This window comes from Cnephaeus nilssonii (genome assembly GCF_951640355.1).
Source record: "Cnephaeus nilssonii genome assembly, chromosome: 20".
Lineage (NCBI taxonomy): Eukaryota > Metazoa > Chordata > Mammalia > Chiroptera > Vespertilionidae > Cnephaeus > Cnephaeus nilssonii.
In genome coordinates this window covers 50,278,409-50,298,689 of record NC_137091.1, presented here as the reverse complement: position 1 = coordinate 50,298,689, position 20,281 = coordinate 50,278,409, and the positions used below count along the sequence as shown (strand labels likewise).

The window sequence follows — 20,281 nt, the reverse complement described above, 5'->3', positions numbered from 1 at the left end:
ACTGAGCCACACCAGCAATGGCTCCGCTGATTTTTAGAGAGAGTGGAAGAGGAGAGAGCGAGAGAGAGAAACATGGACATGAGAAACATGGATTGGTTGCCTCCCCCATGTACCCCTACAGGGGCCAGGAGTGTACCTGCAACCAAGGTGTGTGCCCTTGAATGGGAAGTGAACCGGGGATACTTCGGTTTGAGGGTCTAACCACTGATCACCCCAACAGGGATGCTTCCGTAGGTTTTCATGGCCAACAAGTAGCCCAGCTGTGTGGATGCATCCCATAGGGGGGCCACGGCTGGAGAGATGGTCCCCACTCATCCTCCTCCTGAGTCCTAACTCTTCCCGCAGGACAATGTGCAGATGTGGGGACCAGGGTGGTGATGAGCAGACCTCCCAGACGACACAGCAGGGTCCATCATTTGGGCTGGGCATCCAGGTGGGTGTTCCAGCCACTGAAGTGGACTTTGCAGACCTGGAGTCACCACGGAGCAGTCACCACGGTGACCACACTGTGCAACCAGAGAGCTCTGACCCAGCAGAGTCAGCCAAACCCAAGAATCGCCTGGGGAGCCACCCCCACAGCAGGCAAACCCTTATCTCTGGGTGTGGCCACCAATCTCCGATGTCCGAAAGGCTCAGTTGGTTGAGCATCATCTTGTGCACCAAAAGGTTACTGGTTCCATTCCCAGTCAGGGTACATGCCTGGGTGGTTAGTTCAATCCTGGGTCCAGGTGCTTAGAGGGAGCAATCAATCTCTCTGTCTCTCAACATGATGCTCAGTGAAATGTGGATATCAGATAAAGGAATAACTCAGAACACACACATGTCCAAAATGCTGTGGCCTGGCTGGTTTGGCTCATTGGTTACATCATTGTCCCGAAGACTGAAGGGTCCCAGGTTCAATTCCATTCAAGCACACATGCCTGGGTTTATGGGCGCCATCTCCAGGAGGGGTTGTGCAGGAGGCAGCCAATCAATAATTCTCTCTCATCATTAATGTGTCCATCTCTCTCTTCTGTCTGCCTTCCTCTCTGAAATCAATACAAATATATATTTATTTTAGAAAAAAAATGTGGTGTATCTGACATCCACATTGCATTAGGTATACTGTAGGGTATCTGGCCACTCTCCTGGGACCTCCCTATTTTACAACAAAACAAAGGACAACAGGAGAGATAAGGGTAGATTTGTGAAATATTTATTGAAAAAACCAGCAAGACTGACACAGAATATGGGGCTGATAGGGACCATGAGTAATTACTGTAGGACCCCAATTCTAATTCATAGCACCCCGCTGTCTAAGTGCTCATAGGCCATTTCTGCACCAGAGGGGACCTGTTCGTTTCCTCCTGGGTCAGCAGGGACCCGGAGCCCCAGGGGCGCTCCTTGGCAGGTCCTTTGGTGGCGTTGGAACGTCCCCAGCTGGCGGAAGGCCCCGTCGCACTGGGGACACTGGTAGGGCCTCAGGCCCGTGTGGGTGCGCATGTGGACGTTGAGGTTCCCTCGGTGGCTGAAGCTCTTGGGGCAGACGTCGCACTGGAACGGCCGCTCCTGGGTGTGGACCCGCTCGTGGCCACGCAGCGTGGACGCGTGGGTGAAACTCTCCTGGCAGACGGTGCAGCGGTACGGCTTCCGGCCCGTGTGGATCCGATGGTGGACCTTCCGGTCCGAGGCCTGAATGAATCTCTTGGGACAGTAACGGCATTGGAAGGGTCTCTCTCCTGTGTGTGTCCTCCGGTGAAGGTCTAACTGAGATTTATAACTGAACCTTTTGCTGCAGTCCTGACACTCGTACGGGATCTGTCTCCTGGATTCTTTGCCAACAGGGTGACCAGTTGGCTCCACGGTGTTTGATGCACCGACTGAATTGGACCCGTGCTGTCCTGTGACTTGTCCTTGGTCCAATGGCACGGCTGCTTCTTGATGTTCCTCTTGGGAGGTGGGACTGTTCCCCCTTTTTCTCTTGGGGACACCGCTTGGATTCCAAGAACCTCTTCTCTTCGGACGCTGAGTCAAGGCCTGTGTCTCCGGAACGTGGGTGGGAGGTACGTCAGCAGCATCCACATGTTCAAGGCCAATTCCTTCTTGGGGGTTCTGCTCCCCCTCTGTCCTCACCGATTCTCCTGAAAGAAAGGGTTTAACACACAACATTAATAAAAGCAGTTTCAGGCCAGCTGAGGGATTGAGCACCCACCCAGGAACCAAGAGGTGGCCAGCTCCACTCCCTGTCAGGGCACATGCCCCGATTGTGGGGCTCCATCTCTGATGGATGCCATGCAGGAGGCAGCCAATCCATGATTTCCTCTCTCATTGATGTTTCTATCTCTATCTCCTCTGCACTCTCTCTAACAATCAATTGAAGTATATATATATAGAGAGAGAGCACTTTTAACACTACCAAACGCCTCTGAACCAAAGCCCATGTTGATTGAGAACATTTCCATCAACCAACAAACGGAGAGACTAGCCTTAGGACACCAGGGAGTCCGTGGTGGAGAAGGCTTGGCATTGAGAGCCAACTGTCCCCAAAGGAGGACCACGACGCATGCCCACCCGCACCCCCAGCACAGGGAGCGTCCATAACTGCTCTGAAAGCCCAGTTCCATGCTCACCAGGACTGCTGGGAAGCGGAGCCTCTGGAGATGTGAGAACTGCCTCTTCCCCATCTTCCATCACATCCTTCTCCAACTCCTCCACCTTCACCAGGGGCCCCACACCCTGTGGGTCACTTGTCTTGAGCATCGTCTTTGGCAGGAGGACTCTCTGCCCCTGACAGTGGGCAAACAAGGGTGGTTAAACGTGTCGGAAACCAGGGGTGGGAAGCTCTGTCCCTCCTTCCCCCATCCCAGTGGTCGGCAAACTGGGACTCATGAGCCACATGCGGCTCTTTGGCCCCTGGAGTTTTTAGCAAAGGCCAGCTTAGGAGCACCCTCATTAGTTAATAACAATGTATTTTTCCTATATAGTTTAAGTTTAAAAGTTTGGCTCTCAAAAGAAATTTCAATCATTGTATTTTTGATATTTGGCTCTGTTGACTAATGAGTTTGCCAACCACTGCCCCATCCGGTCCATCTCCCTGACCGGAGACCCCAACTTACCTAACACCACAGTTTTGGGGCTCTGTCTAGACCTCCTTGGGGCCAACCCATCACCCCCAACTCCCAAGTCTGTCATTATGTACACCCATCACAGCTCTACGTCAAGCCCATACACTGTACTCCTTACTCTTTTTGTTGTTTTTCATCCTCACCCCAGGATATTTTTTCCATTGATTTTTAGAGAGCAAGGAAGAGAGGTGGACAGAGAGAGGGAGGCAGAGAGCATGAGGAGAGAGAGAGAGAGAGAGAGAGAGAGAGAGAGAGAGAGAAACATCAGTGTGACAGACCATGAGAGACACTTGACTGACTCCTGCACTCCCCCAATCTGGACAGGGAATGGATCCTGCAACCCAGGTATGTGCCCTTGACTGGGAAACCTACAATCCTGGGTCTGATGCTGGACCAACTGAAAACACTGGCCAAGGCCACAGTGTTTATTCTCCATTCTCTAGGCGTACCTCCCCTGGGCATTTCAACTGCTGGCTGCCTCCATTTGTGGAAGCAAAGAGATTCTGGACCCGGCTCTACCCACTCCTCACCCTGATATGCCCAGAGGAACATTAGATTTCTACTGGCCTGTGGACCAAGGACAAAGGTCAGTGACTCTTTATGGTCCACATTGGTTCAGAAATGCCCGTGGATTGAATGCTTCCCCTGCATGCCTTCAGGGGTCCCCTGCTAGCCTGTGTCAGAATTCCCAAATGCTGTAGCAGCTACGGGCACCGCGGCCCCTTGAACCGGCTCCTACCCGTCCCCACAGACCAGGGCGTCACACACTCACCTGTCCCCACACCACGTCACTGGGTCCTGGCTGGTTCCCCGGCTCTCCGAGGACCTCCGGGCTGTTCTCAGGATGTGCCCCCGCCTTACTTATGGGAGATGGGGACTTCACGGACAAGTCCATCTCGAGGTCTGTGTCCCCGGCTTCCTCGTCGGAATTCTCCTGAAGATACTCCTGCCCTTGGAAGGTGACCACCGTCTGCGGGAGGAAATGAAACAGGATGAGACCCGGGAGGCACCCTCCTCCTTGCGTGTGTGCTTCTCACACTCACACTTTCAGTGGAACCACACAGGGATGTTTCCCTCTCTCTCCCTTCCCCATTCTCTCTCTAAAAAGGAATTCTTTCAATCAATCAATAAAATGGCAACCGCCCACATGGTGGCAATGAAACATGTCTCCCAACTTTGCCACGGGCTCCCTGGAGAGCACGGCGCCATCCCTGCACCTGGTCTGTGTCTCAGTTTCCTCACCTGTGAGGCAGCACCAACAAGTCTACCTCCTGGGGTTATTCTGAGGTCATTGGGAAAGCGAGCCTCAGGAAGGGAGATCAAATGTCAAAAGATGTCCATCTAAGGAATGCTCATGTGGCCTGGGCGCCGTGGCTCAGTGGTTGGGTATCAACCTATGAACCAGGAGGTCACAGTTCCATTACCCGCCAGGGCATACCACCGGATTTCGGGCTTGATCCTCAATGGGATGGTGGGGGTATGCAGGAGGCAGCCAATCAATGATTCTCTCTCATCATTGATGTTTCTCTCTCTCCCTCTCTCTCTGTAATCAACAAAAATATATTTTAAAAATAGAAAACAGAAAATTAAAGAATGCTACCGTGTACATTTACTGGCCTCCCTTGCCCTGCCCATCCTGAGGGCCCCACTCACCCATTTCCTGGGCTTCTCCTTGTTCATCAGCAGGACCTCCAGCTCATCGCAGCTCTGCACCCTCCTCTCCTTGACCAGCACCTGCAGCTCCAGGGGCATGCAGGTCATGAACTTCTCCAGCACCAGCTGGTCCAGGATCTGCCTCACGGTGCGCACATCCGGCCTCAGCCACCGGTGCAGGAGCGCGTTCATCGTGTGCAGGCTCCGGAGGGGGTCCGAGCCCTCCGGGGGGCGGAAGGCTCTGAAGAGCTCGTGCCCCCTCTCGGAGTCCCGGTACTGTCCCTCAGGGAGGCGTCCAGGGGGCGGTCCGGACGGTGGCAGCTCCCAGCCCAGAATGCCCTGCGGGTTCCCATGACCCTCTGAACACATCTGGAATGTAGGCATCGTCACTGGAAACGTCTCCACTGGGACTGGAGCAAACCCGCCCTGAAGTCAGCTCCTGAGGGAGAGCAGAAGAAGGGACGGACGGGTAACAGGTGCACAGTGCTGGGGGAAGAGAGGAGAGAATGCGGTGAGTTACCCTGCTGACCCACCCAATACCAAACACCCCTCACTGGTCCCATATTTAATGCCGTGGAAGTTAACCCATAGTATTCTTCTTTTTAAAAAAGTATTTCATTTTATTGATTTGAGAGAGAGGAATGAAGAGGTGAGAGAGAGAGAGAAACATCAATCAGTTGACACCTGCACTCCACCAATGGGGATCGAGCCTGAAAGCTGGGCATGTGCCTGACCAGGAAACAATCCAGTGACCTGTGGGTTCATGGGTCAACACTCAACACCTGAGCCACACCCGCTGGGCTCCAAAATCTACTTCAATAACATCAGCGTCTATAGCTTCTCCTCCAGACGAGATGCAGGGGCCTGGCCGGGTGGCTCAGGTGGTTAGTGCTTCGTCCCCCGAGACCAGTTTGCAGGTTCCATGTCCCGTCAGGGCACAGACAAGAGTCAACCAATGAATGCAATGCTAAGTGCAACACCAAACCTCTCTCTGTCTCTCTCTCACACACACACACAAATCACCAATTTAAAAAAAGATAAGATACAGTAATTCCACTGGTAAATTTTAATCACTGTTTGGTCATGATTCTGTAGGAAAATACAGAAAAAAAATGTTTACAACCTGGAATTCCATGGGATGTAATCCCTGTGAATAGGAACCTAAGATGGCCCCCAACATTCCCTGCTTTGCTCCAGAGGAGCGACAGCACAAAACAACCCCAGGAGCTTGGAGCTCCTCCAGACATTTTCCTTTTCATATATTTTTATTGATTTCAGAGAGGAAGGGAGAGGCAGAGAGAGACGAACATCAATGATGAGAGAGAATCACTGATCTGTTGCCTCCTGCACGCCCCCTCTACTGGGGATGGAGCCTGCAACCCGGGCATGTGCCCTTGACGGGAACTAAACCTGGGACCTTCCAGTCCACAGGCTGATGCTCTACCCACCAAGCCAAACCAGGTGGGGCCAGATATTTTCTCACTGTGGCAAAATGCACAACCTAAAATTCACCACTTTAACTCCTTTTTAAAAATACTCAGCCAAGCATATGAAGAGAGAGGGGGAAAGAGAGAGATTTGTCTGTCCGGGTATCTGTGCATCCATTGGTGGATTCTTGTATTCGTCCTGACCCGGGGCTCTAACCGACGGGGCTACTCAGCCAGGGCCTAACTCTTTCTTAAAGGCGGCAGTTTGGGGCCACTAAGTGCCTTGGAAATGCTGTTCTACACTCACCACTGTCTGGGTCCAGAACTGAGTTTTGGTCACCACAAAAGGAAACCCTATCCCCACTGAGTTCTCTGCCACCCACCTCACGACCCTTGCCCTCAATTCCCTGATCTGTCTGAATGAATGGATTAATGGATTAATGATCTGTCTGAATGAATGGATTAATGGGTTAATGATCTGTCTGAATGAATGGATTAATGATCTGTCTGAATGAATGGATTAATGGGTGCCACTTATATAATCTCATCTCAGAAAATGATCTGTGAGATATTGAGGAAGCAAGATTTTTAATGACAAATTTTGACCCTAGCTGGTTTGGCTCAGTGGATAGAGCGTTGGCCCATGGACTGAAGGATCCATGTCAAGGGCACATCCCTCAGTTGCAGGCGCAATTCCTGGGCTCGGATAAGGTGCTTGCAAGAGGCAACCAATCGCTATGTCTCTCCCATGTTTCTCTCTCTCTCTCTCTCTCTGTGTCTGGCTCTCCCTTCCCCTCTCTCTAAAATTCAATGGAAAAGCATCCTCGTTCAGGATTAACCAACAAGAAGGAGGAATTGTCACAGCCCCTAAGGGACCTTCCAGAGGCAAGAGCCACTTCCCAGGATCCTCAGAGACCAGGTTTCTCTCAAGGGCAGCAGCTATGAACACAGGGCCCCCAGCCGTCCTTCCACCACAGGGAGGGGGCCCACCTGAAGGTCAGGACAAGGTCGCTGGAGAGTTAGGAGTATGAGACCCTAGGAGAGGTGTGTGTGTGTGTGTGTGTGTGTGTGTGTGTGTGAGGTTCCCTAGAGTTGCCTGTGTGTGGAAGGTGAGAACACATGTGTGAAAGCATGAAGCTAGGAAACCCTGGGGATTCAGAGGTTTCCTGTCACTGGAAATCAGGGAGGAGGCAGGGATTTGCCTGGTCATTTCTAGAACGTTTGGGCTCCTTTCACGTTAAGAAGCCATGGAAAAACCAACAAAAAAATCACCACCAACAACAAAGACAGCCATGGAGTCACAGAAACATGAAACCAGCGCCAGGATATGGAAGCATCCGACGTGCCATGAATAAGACGACGGGATCCAGCAGAGGGGGTGCCTGCACACAGGGGAACATTACTCGGCCAGACAAAGGGATGAGACCCTACCATTTGCCAAAGCTGGGATGAGCCTAGAGGGTCTCAGGCTGTGTGAAATGTGCCAGTCAGAGAAGGGTGAGTTACCACTAGATTTCCCTTCCATGTGGAGTCTAAAGAACAAAATGAATGACCAAACTCACTCCCAGACACGGAGAACAGACTAATGGTTGTCACAACCGGGCCTGAGGCGGAAGGGGAGGCTCTGCCAGGCACCCTAAGATGCACAGGACAGCACCCCACCCCACCCCCAAAATAAAAATAAATCCCGTCAAAAAAGCCAACAGTGGCCGAGACTGCAATGCCCTGGTTTTGAATAGAAACCATGCTCCATGTGAAGGGGGCTTGGGGGGGGACCCTTGGTTTTCACACGATCACAGAAATGATGCACAGCGCACATACCCGGGTCATTCTGAGACCAACCTCCATCCACCCATCCTCCATCCATCCATCCACCCATCCGTCCATCCATCCATCCATCCATCCTCCATCCATCCACCCTAGGAAGGGAGAGGGAGAGAGAGACAAACATCAATGAGGACAGAGAATCATTGATCCGTTGCCTCCTGCACGCCCCCTCTACTGGGGATGGAGCCTGCAACCCGGGCGTGTGCCCTTGACTGGAACTAACCCTGGGACCTGCCAGTCCACAGGCTGATGCTCTACCCACCAAGCCAAACCAGTTGGGGCCAGATATTCTCTCACTGTGGCAAAATGCACAACCTAAAATTCACCGCTCTAACTCCTTTTTAAAAATACTCAGCCAAGCATATGAAGAGAGAGGGGGAAAGAGAGAGATTTGTCTGTCCGGGTATCTGTGCGTCCATTGGTGGATTCTTGTATCCATCCATCCATCCATCCACCCACCCACCCATCCATCCATCCATCCTTTCCTCCGAACATCGGTCCATCCATCGGTCCTCACTCCCTTCCAAACGCCAGGTCTCGCCCGGTATTGGACACCCTCGCCCCACTCACCGCCTCCGCAGCGCTGGGTCCGCAGCACCTGCACCTCCTGCAGCCTGGCCTGGCGAGCTCTGAGCCAGGGCCTGAAACCCGCCTTTTTACACACACGCTCAGGACATCACTTCCGTTCCCGCCCCGCCCTGTGATTGGTTAGAGACCAGGCATTGATCCTTTTTTCATAATCTGCTTAGACAGGGTTTCCAGGACAGAAACACCCTGCGGCCCCATGGGGTGTTGGCCTCTGAGCTCCTCAGCACGTGTCTGCCGCGTTTGAAGGACCCCAGGCACGTAGGCCCGGCCCTGGCGGGTGTGGCTCAGTGGTTCCAGCGTGGGCCTGGGTGCCGAGGGGTCGCGGAGGGTCCCAGGTTCGGTTCCTCTCTATCTCTTTCTCTCCCTAGAATCAATTTAAAAAGAATAAATAAAAAGTAAAAAAGCCCAGGCAGCGTGGCTCAGTGGTTGAGCATCGACCTATGAACCAGGAGGTCACGGTTGGATCCTTGGTCAAGGGCACACGCCTGGGTTTCAGGTTCAATCCCCAGTGTGGGGCCTGCAGGAGGCAGCTGATCAATGGTTTTCTCATCATTGATGCTTCTATCTCTCTCTCCCTCTCCCTTCCTCTCTGAAATCAATAGAAATCTATTTTAAAAAATAGTTAAAATGGTAAATTTCATGTGACTTGAATTTAATCTCAATAAATAATGTTTTTAAGCTTTATTTTTATTGTTGACAATTTTATACGTGTCCTCACCTCCCCCCGCCCCTGCCCTTTGCCCATCTCCACCCAGTTCCCACCCGCCCTTCCCTCAGGCCCTCACCAGGGCTGTGCCCATGGGCTTTGCGTACGAATTATTTGTCTAATCCCTTTACCTTCTTTCAGAAGTAGTCCTCCCCCCCGCCCCACTCCCACAGCTGTTAGCCCAATATATTAAATATTTTTTAAAAACTAGTTTGGTCCAGCCTGCATGGATCAGTGGTTGAGCATCAAACTATGAAGCCGGAGGTCACAGGTCAATTCCTGGTGAGGGCACATGCCCAGGTAGCAGGCTTGACCCCCAGTGTGAGGCCTGCAGGAGGCAGCTGATCCATGATTCTCTCTCATCATTGATGTTTCTTTCCCTCTCCCTCTCTGAAGTAAAAAAATAATAAAGAATTAACCAGTGAATGCAATGCTCAGTGGAACTACAAAATTCTCTCCTCTCTGTCTCCCTCTCTCTCTGTATTTTAAAAATCGTAATTAAAAAAACACAAGCTATGGGGATGTGATTGGGAAATTTGAATCCCTGTGTTGTTCCCCTCAGGGCTGTGCCCATGGGCTCTGCATATGAATTCTTTCAGACCATCCTCCCCTTCCTACTCAAGGAGGTCACAGGTCAATTCCTGGTGAGGGCACATGCCCAGGTAGCAGGCTGCATCCCCAGTGTGAGGCCTGCAGGAGGCAGCTGATCCATGATTCTCTCTCATCATTGATGTTTCTCTTTCCCTCTCCCTCAATGGAATCAATGTGTGTATTTAAACTAGTTGGGGAGTTTGGTTAAGGAGAGGCCATGGCCAGGGATGTGCCCCGCCCTCCTCCTTCCTCAGGTGGGTCCCTCACCCGCCTCCTCCGAGCACAGGAGGCCTGTCTCCCAGCTGCCAGGCGTCACCAGGACATGGGGAGGGGGATTGACACCTGGAAAGAGGGTCTCCCCTCCTTTCGAAGACCTCCCCACCCCACCTCACCCCCGCTCATCCCAGCCCAGCGTGGCCACAAAGGGATGAGAAATGTCATGCCATGTCTGGGTCACGGCTCTTTGGAGGCACGGGTGCCCCCGCTCCTTATTCTCTTTCCCCTTCCCCTGGCGGAGCCCAGACCAGGACAAGACCCATGGAGACAGGGGACCCTCGGAGTAGACGGGGTCTTTGTGTCTCCATCATTACCCAGAGGAGAGCCGCTGGCAGGCGGGGGATGCCCTCCCGGGGCTGTTGGGTGGAGAAAGCACTTTTAGTTACTTAGTTAGCTAGTTAGTTAGTTAACCAGGCAGTTTCTCTGTATGTCTGCCGGGCTGTGGGGTGGGGGGTTACCCTGTTCCTGGCCCAGGGGCAGGCAGGGGACGGCCAGGCTGACCCTTCCCAGTTCCCTACTTCCCTGCACAGCCAGGCCTTCGGTGCCTCCATCTCCCGGTCCCTGTCCACAGCCAGAGGAGCCCATGACGTAGGCATCCCAGCCAGTGGGTAAAAGGGAAATGGCATTTCTTCAGAGACGTTCCCAGACGTGGGCTGGCTGGGCCCTTCTTGGCCTCTTTTACAGCCTTTGGGTTACAGTCTCCTTCGTCTGACACAAGCCTTGCTACCCCAGCTTTTAGTTTCTACCCGTATTTGCATGAAATCGCCTTCCCACCCCTTTACTTTCCGTCTATGTGTCTTCCAAGCTGAAGGGAGTCCCTGCAGACAGGATATGTGCGGGTCTTGTCATCTGACCCATTCAACCACCCTGTATCTTTTTATTAAGTAGAGGCCTGGTGCACGAATTGCTGCACGGGTGGGGTCAATCTGCCCAGCCTGTCTGATCGGGCCTAAACCGGTGCTCCAACATCCCCCAAGGGGTCCCAGATTGCAAGAGGGTGCAGGCCAGGTCAAGGGACCCCACTGGGGCATGATCAGGAATGGGGAGAGATGCAGGCGGTTGGCCTGATGGGGAGGGATTGTGGGAAGGCTCCAGGGGGTGTCCAGCCTGTCTTGCTCAGTCCCTATGAGACCAACCCCAGCAGCAAGCTTACCTACAGATCAGAGGGAATGCCCCCTGGTGGTGAGTGCACATCATAGCAAGAAGTTGAGTGGCCTTAGCATATTATTAGCATATTAAGCTTTGATTGGTTGAACGGCCCCCCAGATGACTGGGCACTTAGCATATTAGGCTTTTATTATATAGGATTGTGGACAGTGTTACCGATGTCCCCCACTTTCCCCCTATTTACCTCCTCCTGGCACCCTGTCCCACACCAGGCTGTTTCACACTGCTTTCTGTGACCATGGGGTATGCCATATGCACATCAATTCTTTGGTTCATCTGTTTCCCTCCTCCTCCTTCCTCCCCACTCACACCTGTCAGTCTGTTCCAAGCATCCATGCCTCTGGACCCATTTTCTTCATCAGTTTATTTTGTTTATTAGATTCCAACCTTGATTGGAGCATTTAATCCATTTACATTTCTCTCAACATGATGCTCAGAGAAATGTGAATGTCAGATAAATGAATAATTCAGAGCACACAACTAAAAATGCTGTGGCTCCGGGTGAGGCCGTGGGCCCCTGGATCTGGGTGAGCCTGGGCCCCGGGTCCGGGTGAGGACGCGGGCCCCTGGATCCGGGTGAGCCTGGGCCCCGGGTCCGGGTGAGGACGCGGGCCCCTGGATCCGGGTGAGCCTGGGCCCCGGGTCCGGGTGAGGACGCGGGGCCCCTGGATCCGGGTGAGCCTGGGCCCCGGGTCCGGGTGAGGACGCGGGCCCCTGGATCCGGGTGAGCCTGGGCCCCGGGTCCGGGTGAGGACGCGGGCCCCTGGATCCGGGTGAGCCTGGGCCCCGGGTCCGGGTGAGGACGCGGGCCCCTGGATCCGGGTGAGCCTGGGCCCCGGGTCCGGGTGAGGACGCGGGCCCCTGGATCCGGGTGAGCCTGGCCCGGGTCCGGGGTGAAGCCGTGCCCCTGGGTCGGCCGAGACCAAACCAGAGGGAGTCGGACCTGCATTACCACCATTTGTCCACCATCCAGAGCTGAGGGGTCAGTGCCGACATGTACACATAAGGAACTGGTGGACATTGATATTGGGTCTCAAAAGAACTGTTGGTCCAGAAAGAAACTCACTACAGACTGATATCATTTGCCTGTCAGCATAACTATTATTGCTCGTCGCACATTCAATTCTTATAAGTATATCTCTAGTGACACATGATTTCGCTCATCTAGGGGAAATGATGAACAACATGGACTGATGAACAAGAACAGAACCAGAAACAAGGAGGCACCGATCGGACTATCGGGCCTCAGAGGGAGGATAGGGGAGGGTGGGGGGCGGGGGGAGAGATCAACCAAAGTCTTGTGTGCATGCATAAGAGCCTAACCAATGGTTAAGTTCAACAGGGGGTTGGGGCATCCATGGGGAGGGGTGTGGATGGGAATGGGGGGATGAGGACAAATATGTGACACCTTAATCAATAAAGAAATTTAAAAATAAAATAAATAAAAAAATAAAATAAAAAATGCTGTGGCCCTGGCTGGTTTGACTCAGAGGATAGAGCGTTGGCCCACAGACTGAAGGGTCCCAGGTTCAATTCCTTTAAAGGATACCTGCCAGGTTATGGCTCAAGCCCCAGTAAGGAGCATGCGGGAGGCACGCTGATCAATGATTCTCTCTCACCATTGATGTGTCCACCTCTCTCTTCTGTCTGCCTTCCTCTCTGAAATTAATAAAAGTATATATATTATATATATAATTTAGAAAAAAAATGTGGTGTATCTGACACCCACATTGCATTGGGTATACTGTAGAGTATCTGGCCACTATCCTGAGACCTTCATATTTACAACGAAATTAAGGACAACAGTAGAAATAAGGGTAGAATCGTGAAATATTTACTGAAAAAAAAACAGCAAAAATGTCACAATATGGGGCCAATAGGGAACATGAGTAATTATTAAAGGACCCCAATAAGGGAATAGGTACTGGCTTGTAGTCTGGGTCCCAGGAATGGACTTCATAATCCCCGGATGTATGTCTGAGCCCCAGATAAAGGTCTGGGTGGTGGGAGGGCATTTCGAGCCAGGGAGGGAGGTCTAGGACCCGAGGGGGCATTCTGGTACCTCAACTGGACATTGGGTTATGGAATGGTGGTCTGGGTTACAGATGGAAAACTACACCACAGATACAACGCGGTGTTCGAAGTTTGTGGCCTGGGTCCCTGGGTTGGCCTTCTCGGCCCCGCCATGATGGACTGGGACCCGGATGTAGGTCTGAGCCCCGGATGTAGGTGTGGGTGCTGGGCGAAAGGTGTGGTCACTAGGGGGCGCTATAGGCCCAGGTATGAGGTTTGGGTCAAGGGCAGGACCTCGGGATGATTAAATGGTGGTCAGGACTAGCCTGGATATTTAGACTCAATAAATAATAGGCACTGATTAGTAGTCTGGCTTTCTGGTCCTCGCCATAAAGGTCTGGGACCCGGATGTAGATCTGAGCCCCTGATGGAGATCTTCGTCCTCTGAGGGCAGTAGGGGGAGGGAGGGAGGTCTTAGTCCCGTGGGGCCGTCTGATACCTCACCTGGACATCTGGGTTATGGAATAGTTGTGTGGGTTACAGATGGAGAACTACACCCCTGATACAAGACTGGATTCTGTGTTTGAGACCTGGGCCCTGGGATTGTCTTCTGGCCCTGCCATGATGGTCTGGGACCTGATGTAGGTCTGAGCCCTGGATAGAGGTCTGGGTCCTGTGAGGGCAGTTAGGGCCACGGAGGGAGGTCTGAGCCCCTGGGGGAGGTTCTGGTACCTCACCTGGACATCAGGGTTATGGAATGGTGGTCTGGGTTACGGATGGAGATCTAGTCCCCTGATAAAACACTGTGTTCGGTGTTTGTTGCCTGGGCCCCCGGTTTCCCTCTTGGCCCCACCATGAAGGTCTGGAACCCGGATGTACATCTGAGCCCAGGATGGAGGTCTGGGTCCTGGGAGAGACGTGTGGTCACTAGGAGGCGCTGTGGGACAAGGTGGGAGGTTTGGGTCAAGGACAGGACCTGGGGATGATGAAATGGTGGTCTGGACCAGACTGGATATTTAGACTCAATAAAGGAATAGGCACTGGGTTCTAGTCTGGGTCCAGGAATGGGCCTTCTGGCCTCTTCATAAAGGTCTGGACCGGATGTATGTCTGAGCCCTGGATGGAGGTCTGGGTACTGGGAGGGCAGTTCAGGCCAGGGAGGGAGGTCTGGGCCCGAAGGCGGTCTTCTACCGCACCTGGACATCTGGGTTCTGGAATGGTGGTCAGGGTTACAGATGGAGAACTACACCCCAGATACAAGACTGGATTCTATGTTTGAGGCCTGAGCCCCGGGATAATCTTCTCCGTCCCGCCATGATGGTCTGGGACTCAGATATAGGTCTGGGCCCCGGATGCAGGTCTGGGTGCTGTGAGGGCAGTTCGGGCTGGGGAGGGAGGTCTGGGCCCCTGGGGGCTGTCTGGTACCTCACCTGGACATCTGGGTTATGGAATAGTGGTCTGGGTTACACATGGAGATTTAGTCCCCTGATACGACACTGGATTCTGTGTTTGAGGCCTGGGTCCCGGGATAACCTTCTCTGCCCCGCCATGATGGTCTGGGACCCGGATGGAGGTCTGAGCCAGGATGTAGGTCTGGGTGCTGGGAGAGAGGTGTGGTCTCTAGGGGCGCTATGGGTTCAGGTGGGAGGTTTTGGTCAAGGTCAGGACCTCGGGATGATGCAATGATGGTCAGGACTAGCCTGGATATTTAGACTACAATAACGGAATAGGTACTGGTTTCTAGTCTGGGTCCTCGGAATTGCCTTCTGGTCCTCGCCATAAAAGTCTGTTACCCGGATGGATGTCTGTGTTCTGGGAGGGCAGTTCGGGCCAGGTAGGTAGGTCTGAGCCCCGGGGGCGGTCTGGTACCTCACCTGGACATCTGGGTTATGGAATAGTGTTCTGGGTTACAGATGGAGATCTACACCGCTGATACAAGACTGGATTCTGTATTTGAGGCCTGTGCCCCCGGATAACGTTCTCTGCCCCGCCATGATGGTCTGGGATGCGAATGGAAGTCTGAGCCCCGTGGGTGGTCTGGGACCTCACCTGGACATCTGGGTTATGCAATAGGGTTCTGGGTTACGCATGGAGATCTAGTCACCTGATAAAACACTGTGTTCGGTATCTGTGGCCTGGGCCCCGGGTTGGCCTCCTCGGCCCTGCTATGAAGGTCTGGGACCCGGATGTAAGTGTGAACCCCGGATGTAGGTCTGGGTGCTGGGAGAGAGGTGTGGTCACTAGGGGGTGCTATGGGCCCAGGTGGGAAGTTGGGTCCAGGGCAGGACCTCGGGATGATGAAATGGTGGTCAGGACTAGCCTGGATATTTAGACTCCAATAAATAATAGGCACTGGGTTCTAGTCTGGGTCCCCAGAATGGCCTCCTGGTCCTCGCCATAAAAGTCTGGGACCCGGATGTAAGTCTGAACCCCAAATGGAGGACTCTGTCCTGGGAGGGCAGTTCGGGCCAGGGAGGGAGGTCTGAGCCCTGGGGGCGGTGTGGCACCTCACATGGACATCATGGTTATGGAATGGTTGTCTGGGTTACAGATGGAGAAATAAACCCCTGATGCAAGTCTGGATTCTGTGTTTGAGGCCTGGACCCTGGGAATATCTTCTTGGCCCGCCATGATGGTCTTGGCCCCGGAATTAGGTCTGAGCCTTATATTGAGGTCTGGGTCCTCTGTTGGCAGTTCAGGCCATGGAGGGAGGTCTGAGCCCCTGGGGGCTGTCTGGTATCACACCTGGACATCTGGGTTATGGAACTGTGGTCTGAGTTACGCATGGAGATCTAGTCCCCTGATACAACACTGTGTTCGGTGTTTGTGGTCTGGGTCCCAGGTTGGCCTTCTCAGCCTCACTATGAAGGTCTGGGACCCGGATGTAGGTCTGAGCCCCGGATGTTGGTCTGGGTGCTGGGAGAGAGGTGTGGTCCCTAGGAGGCGCTATGGGCCCAGGTGGGAGATTGGGTCAAGGGCAGGACCTCCCCTAGGGTCTCATCCTCCTGACTCTCCAGCGACCTTGCCCAGACCTTCAGGTGGACACCTTCCTGTGGGGGAAGGACGGCTGGGGGCCGTATTCATAGCTGCTGTACTTGACAGAAACCTGGTCTCTGAGAATCCTGGGAAGTGGCTCTTGCCTCTGGAAGGTCCGTTAGGGCCTGTGACAATTCCTCCTTCTTGGTTAATCCTCACCGAGGATGCTTTTCCAGTGAATTGTAGACAGAGCAGAAGGGAGAGGCAGAGACAGAGAGAGAAACATGGATGTGGGAGTGACACATAGATTGGTTGCCTCGTGCACCCCCCTTTTCCCTGCCAGGAATTGAGCCTGCAACTGAGGTATATTCCCATGACGTGGATCCTACAGTCCATGGGCCAACGCTCAATCCACTGAGCCACACCAGCTGGGGTGAACATTTCTCATTAAAATTCTTGCTTCCTCGATATTTCCAAGAGGAAAGAGCATTATCTGTGATGAGATTATGTAGAGGAGACCCGTAAATCCTGTTATAGCGTCAACAATAAAAATAAAGTTAAAAAGCATTATTTAATTGAGATAAGATACAAGTCACTTGAAATTTAACATCTTAACTATTTTTTGATACATTTTTATTGATTTTAGAGAGAAAGGAAGAGGGAGAGAGAGAGAAGCATCAATGATGAGAGAGAACCATTAATCAGCTGCCTCCTGTATGCCCCACACTGGGGATTGAACCTGAAACCGAGGCGTGTGCCCTTGACCAAGGATCGAACAGTGTCCTACAGGTTCATAGGTCAATGCTCAACCACTGAGCCACGCTGGCTGGGCTTTACTTTTTATTTATTCTTTTTAAATTGATTCTAGGGAGAGAAAAAGATAGAGAGGAACAGAACCTTTGACACTCGGTGACCCCTCGGCACCCAGGCCCACGCTGGAACCACTGAGCCACACCCGCCAGGGCCGGGCCTACGTGCCTGGGGTGCTTCAAACGCTGCAGACACGCGCTGAGGACTCAGAGGCCAACACCCCATGGGGCCGCGGGGTGTTTCTCTCCCGGAAACCGTGTCTAAGAAGATTATGAAAAAAGGATCAATGCCTGGTCTCTAACCAATCACAGGGCGGGGCGGGAACAGGAAGTGATGCCCAGAGCGTGTGTGTAAAAAGGCGGGTTTCAGGCCCTGGCTCAGAGCTCGCCAGGCCAGGCTGCAGGAGGAGCGGGTGCAGACCGGGCGCTGCGGAGGCGGTGAGTGGGGCGAGGGCGTCCGAGGCCGGGCAAGGCTGGGTGTTTGGGAGTGAGGACGGATGGATGGACTGATGGTCGCAGAGAAGGATGGATGGATGGATGGATGGCTGGCTGGCTGGGTGGGTGAATGGAGGATGGATGGATGGAGGTTGGTCTCAGAATGACCCAGCTGTGTGCGCTATGGATCATTTCTGAGATCGTGTGAAAACCAAGGGTCCCCCCAAGCCCCCTTCACACGGGGGTCTGTGGTTTCTATTCAAAACCAGGGCTTTGCAGACTAGGCCACTGTTGGCATTTTGGACCGGATTCGTTTTTATTTTCAGGGGTGGGTGGGGTGCTGTCCTGTGCATCTTAGGGTGCCTGGCAGTGCCTCCCCTCCCCCAGGCCCCGTTGGGACAACCACCAGTCCGTTCTCCGGGTCTGGGAGTGACTGTGGTCGTTTATTTTGTTCCTTAGACTCCACGTCGAGATGGATGGCAGCAGCGGTCGGGAGAACGTGTCAGACTTAACTCTGGGACCTGGAAACTCTCCCGTTACACGAATGAACCCCGAATCAGGAGCTCAGAGTCCTCTTCCCCGGCCCAACGGAACTGCCGGCGCCACCAAGAACCAGGTGGTGACCGCAGAGATGTGCTGCTACTGCTTCGATGTCCTCTGCCGTCACCTCCATGGCTTCCCTCAGCCTCGACCGCCTGGGTTCACCGATGAGCCCTATCCGCTCTTTGTGACGTGGAGGACGGGGCGGGACCAGCGGCTCCGTGGCTGCATTGGCACCTTCTCCGCCGTGAATCTCCACTCGGGGCTCAGGGAGTGCACGCTGACCAGTGCCCTGGAGGACCGCCGGTTCCCCCCCCTGACCCCAGAGGAGCTGCCGCCCCTCTCCTGCTCCGTCTCCCTCCTGACGAACTTTGAGGAAGCCAGGGGTTACCTGGACTGGGAGGTGGGCGTCCATGGGATTCTGATTGAGTTCATCCATGAAAACGGTGTCAGAGGGGCGGCCACCTACTTACCTGAGGTCGCTGAGGAGCAAGACTGGGATCAGATCCAGACAATCGACGCCTTGCTCAGGAAAGGTGGCTTTCAGGCCCCAATCACCAGTGAGTTCAGAGAAACGCTCAGACTCACCAGGTACCGCAGTGAGAAGGTGACAGTCAGTTACGCAGAATATGTTGCTTCTCGTCAGCACTGTCTCCAGAATGGCACTCTTCGTGCCCCGCCCCTCTACAGTCACCGCTCCGGACACACGGCTGCATGACCAGTCATGCCATTCAGTCGGTGCATCCAACACCGCGGAGCCAACTGGTCACCCTGTTGGCAAAGAATCCAGGAGACAGACCCCGTACGAGTGTCAGGACTGCAGCAAGAGGTTTGGTTATAAATCTCAGTTAGACCTTCACCGGAGGACACACACAGGAGAGAGACCCTTCCAATGCCGTTACTGTCCCAAGAGATTCATTCAGGCCTCGGCCCTGCACGTCCACCATTGGATCCACACGGGTCTGAGGCCCTACCAGTGTCCCCAGTGCGACGGGGCCTTCCGCCAGCTGGGGACGTTCCAACGCCACCGAAGGACGTGCCAAGGAGCGCCCCGGGGGCTCCGGGTCCCTGCTGACCCAGGAGGAAACGAACAGGTCCCCTCTGGTGCAGAAATGGCCTATGAGCCCTTAGACAGCGGGGGTGCTATGAATTAGAATTGGGGTCCTCCAATAATTACTCATGTTCCCTACTGGCCCCATATTGTGTCAGTCTTGCTTGTTTTTTCAATAAATATTTCACTATTTTACCCTTATCTCTCCTGTTATCCTTTATTCCCTTGTAAAATAGGGAGCTCCCAGGAGAGTGGCCTGATTCCCTACAGAATACCCAGTGCAATGTGGATGTCAGATACACCACATTTTTTATATTCTAAAAAAATATATATATTTATTGATTTAGAGAAGAAGGAAGAGGGAAGAGAGAGATGGACTCATCAATGGTGAGAGAATCATTGATCGGCTGCTTCCTGCCCGCCCCCTACGGGTGATCGAGCCTGCAACCCTGGCTTGTGCCGACGGGGAATCGAACCGTGGCCTCCTGGTTCATAGGTCAACGCTCACCCACTGAGCCAGGCGCCGGGCTGAGAATGCAATGGACTTTCATGAACTCTGCTTGTGTAATCACTCAGTGTGTGTGTACGTTTGGGGGACACCCTGATCTCACGTGGATTCTCTGCCCTAGAAGCCCTCAGTGCCTGAGACTAAAAGGCGGACGGGAGGGTATTCCTGGGGTTTCGGGGGGAGGGGATCCGTGCTGGCCCTCCTGGGGCTCCCTGCCCTGAAGGCAGCCCTTCCCGCCTGAGTCCTGTCAGCTCAGTCCCTGCGCTGCTGTGTGTCCGTCTGCCTCGCCCTCCCGCTCTGATGCATCAGAGGCGGAAACGGGACAGGGAAGGAGGATGAACTTCGGGCCCTGTCACCTGGGATGAGCCCAGCCCTGCTCCCTCCCCTGTAGCATCTCAGTGCCGACGCCCTCCTCTTCAACACAGGGACAACTTACAAAACAATTGTTAAAACTAGGGATAATTTTTTAAAGTATGTCTCCCTTTTTAAACACATTTTGTAAATTTTCTATAGAGTGGGAGGGGGAGCGACAGAGAAAGATCGGTGTGAGAGACACAAGGAGTTGGGTGCCTCCCGCATGCGCCCCAACCAGAGCTGGGCACGGAGCCTG

General features: G+C 53.5%; 2 protein-coding genes across 2 annotated transcripts; one reads left to right on the top strand and one right to left on the bottom strand.

Moving 5' to 3' along the window:
- Positions 1-1,278: 1,278 nt before the first annotated feature.
- On the bottom strand, positions 1,279-5,141 carry LOC307116170 (zinc finger and SCAN domain-containing protein 5A-like; the record flags this gene model as incomplete). The annotated part of the gene is made up of 4 exons (XM_079799843.1): positions 1,279-2,120; positions 2,610-2,766; positions 3,877-4,074; positions 4,758-5,141. 4 exons carry the CDS (start codon positions 5,139-5,141, stop codon positions 1,279-1,281), a joined length of 1,581 nt encoding a protein of 526 aa, XP_079655969.1.
- A 12,903-nt stretch (positions 5,142-18,044) lies between these two features.
- LOC307116169 (AMMECR1-like protein) lies at positions 18,045-18,830 on the top strand (the record flags this gene model as incomplete). The annotated part of the gene is made up of 1 exon (XM_079799842.1): positions 18,045-18,830. The coding sequence occupies one exon, from the start codon at positions 18,045-18,047 to the stop codon at positions 18,828-18,830; it is 786 nt and encodes a 261-aa protein (XP_079655968.1).
- Between the last annotated feature and the right edge of the window lie 1,451 nt (positions 18,831-20,281).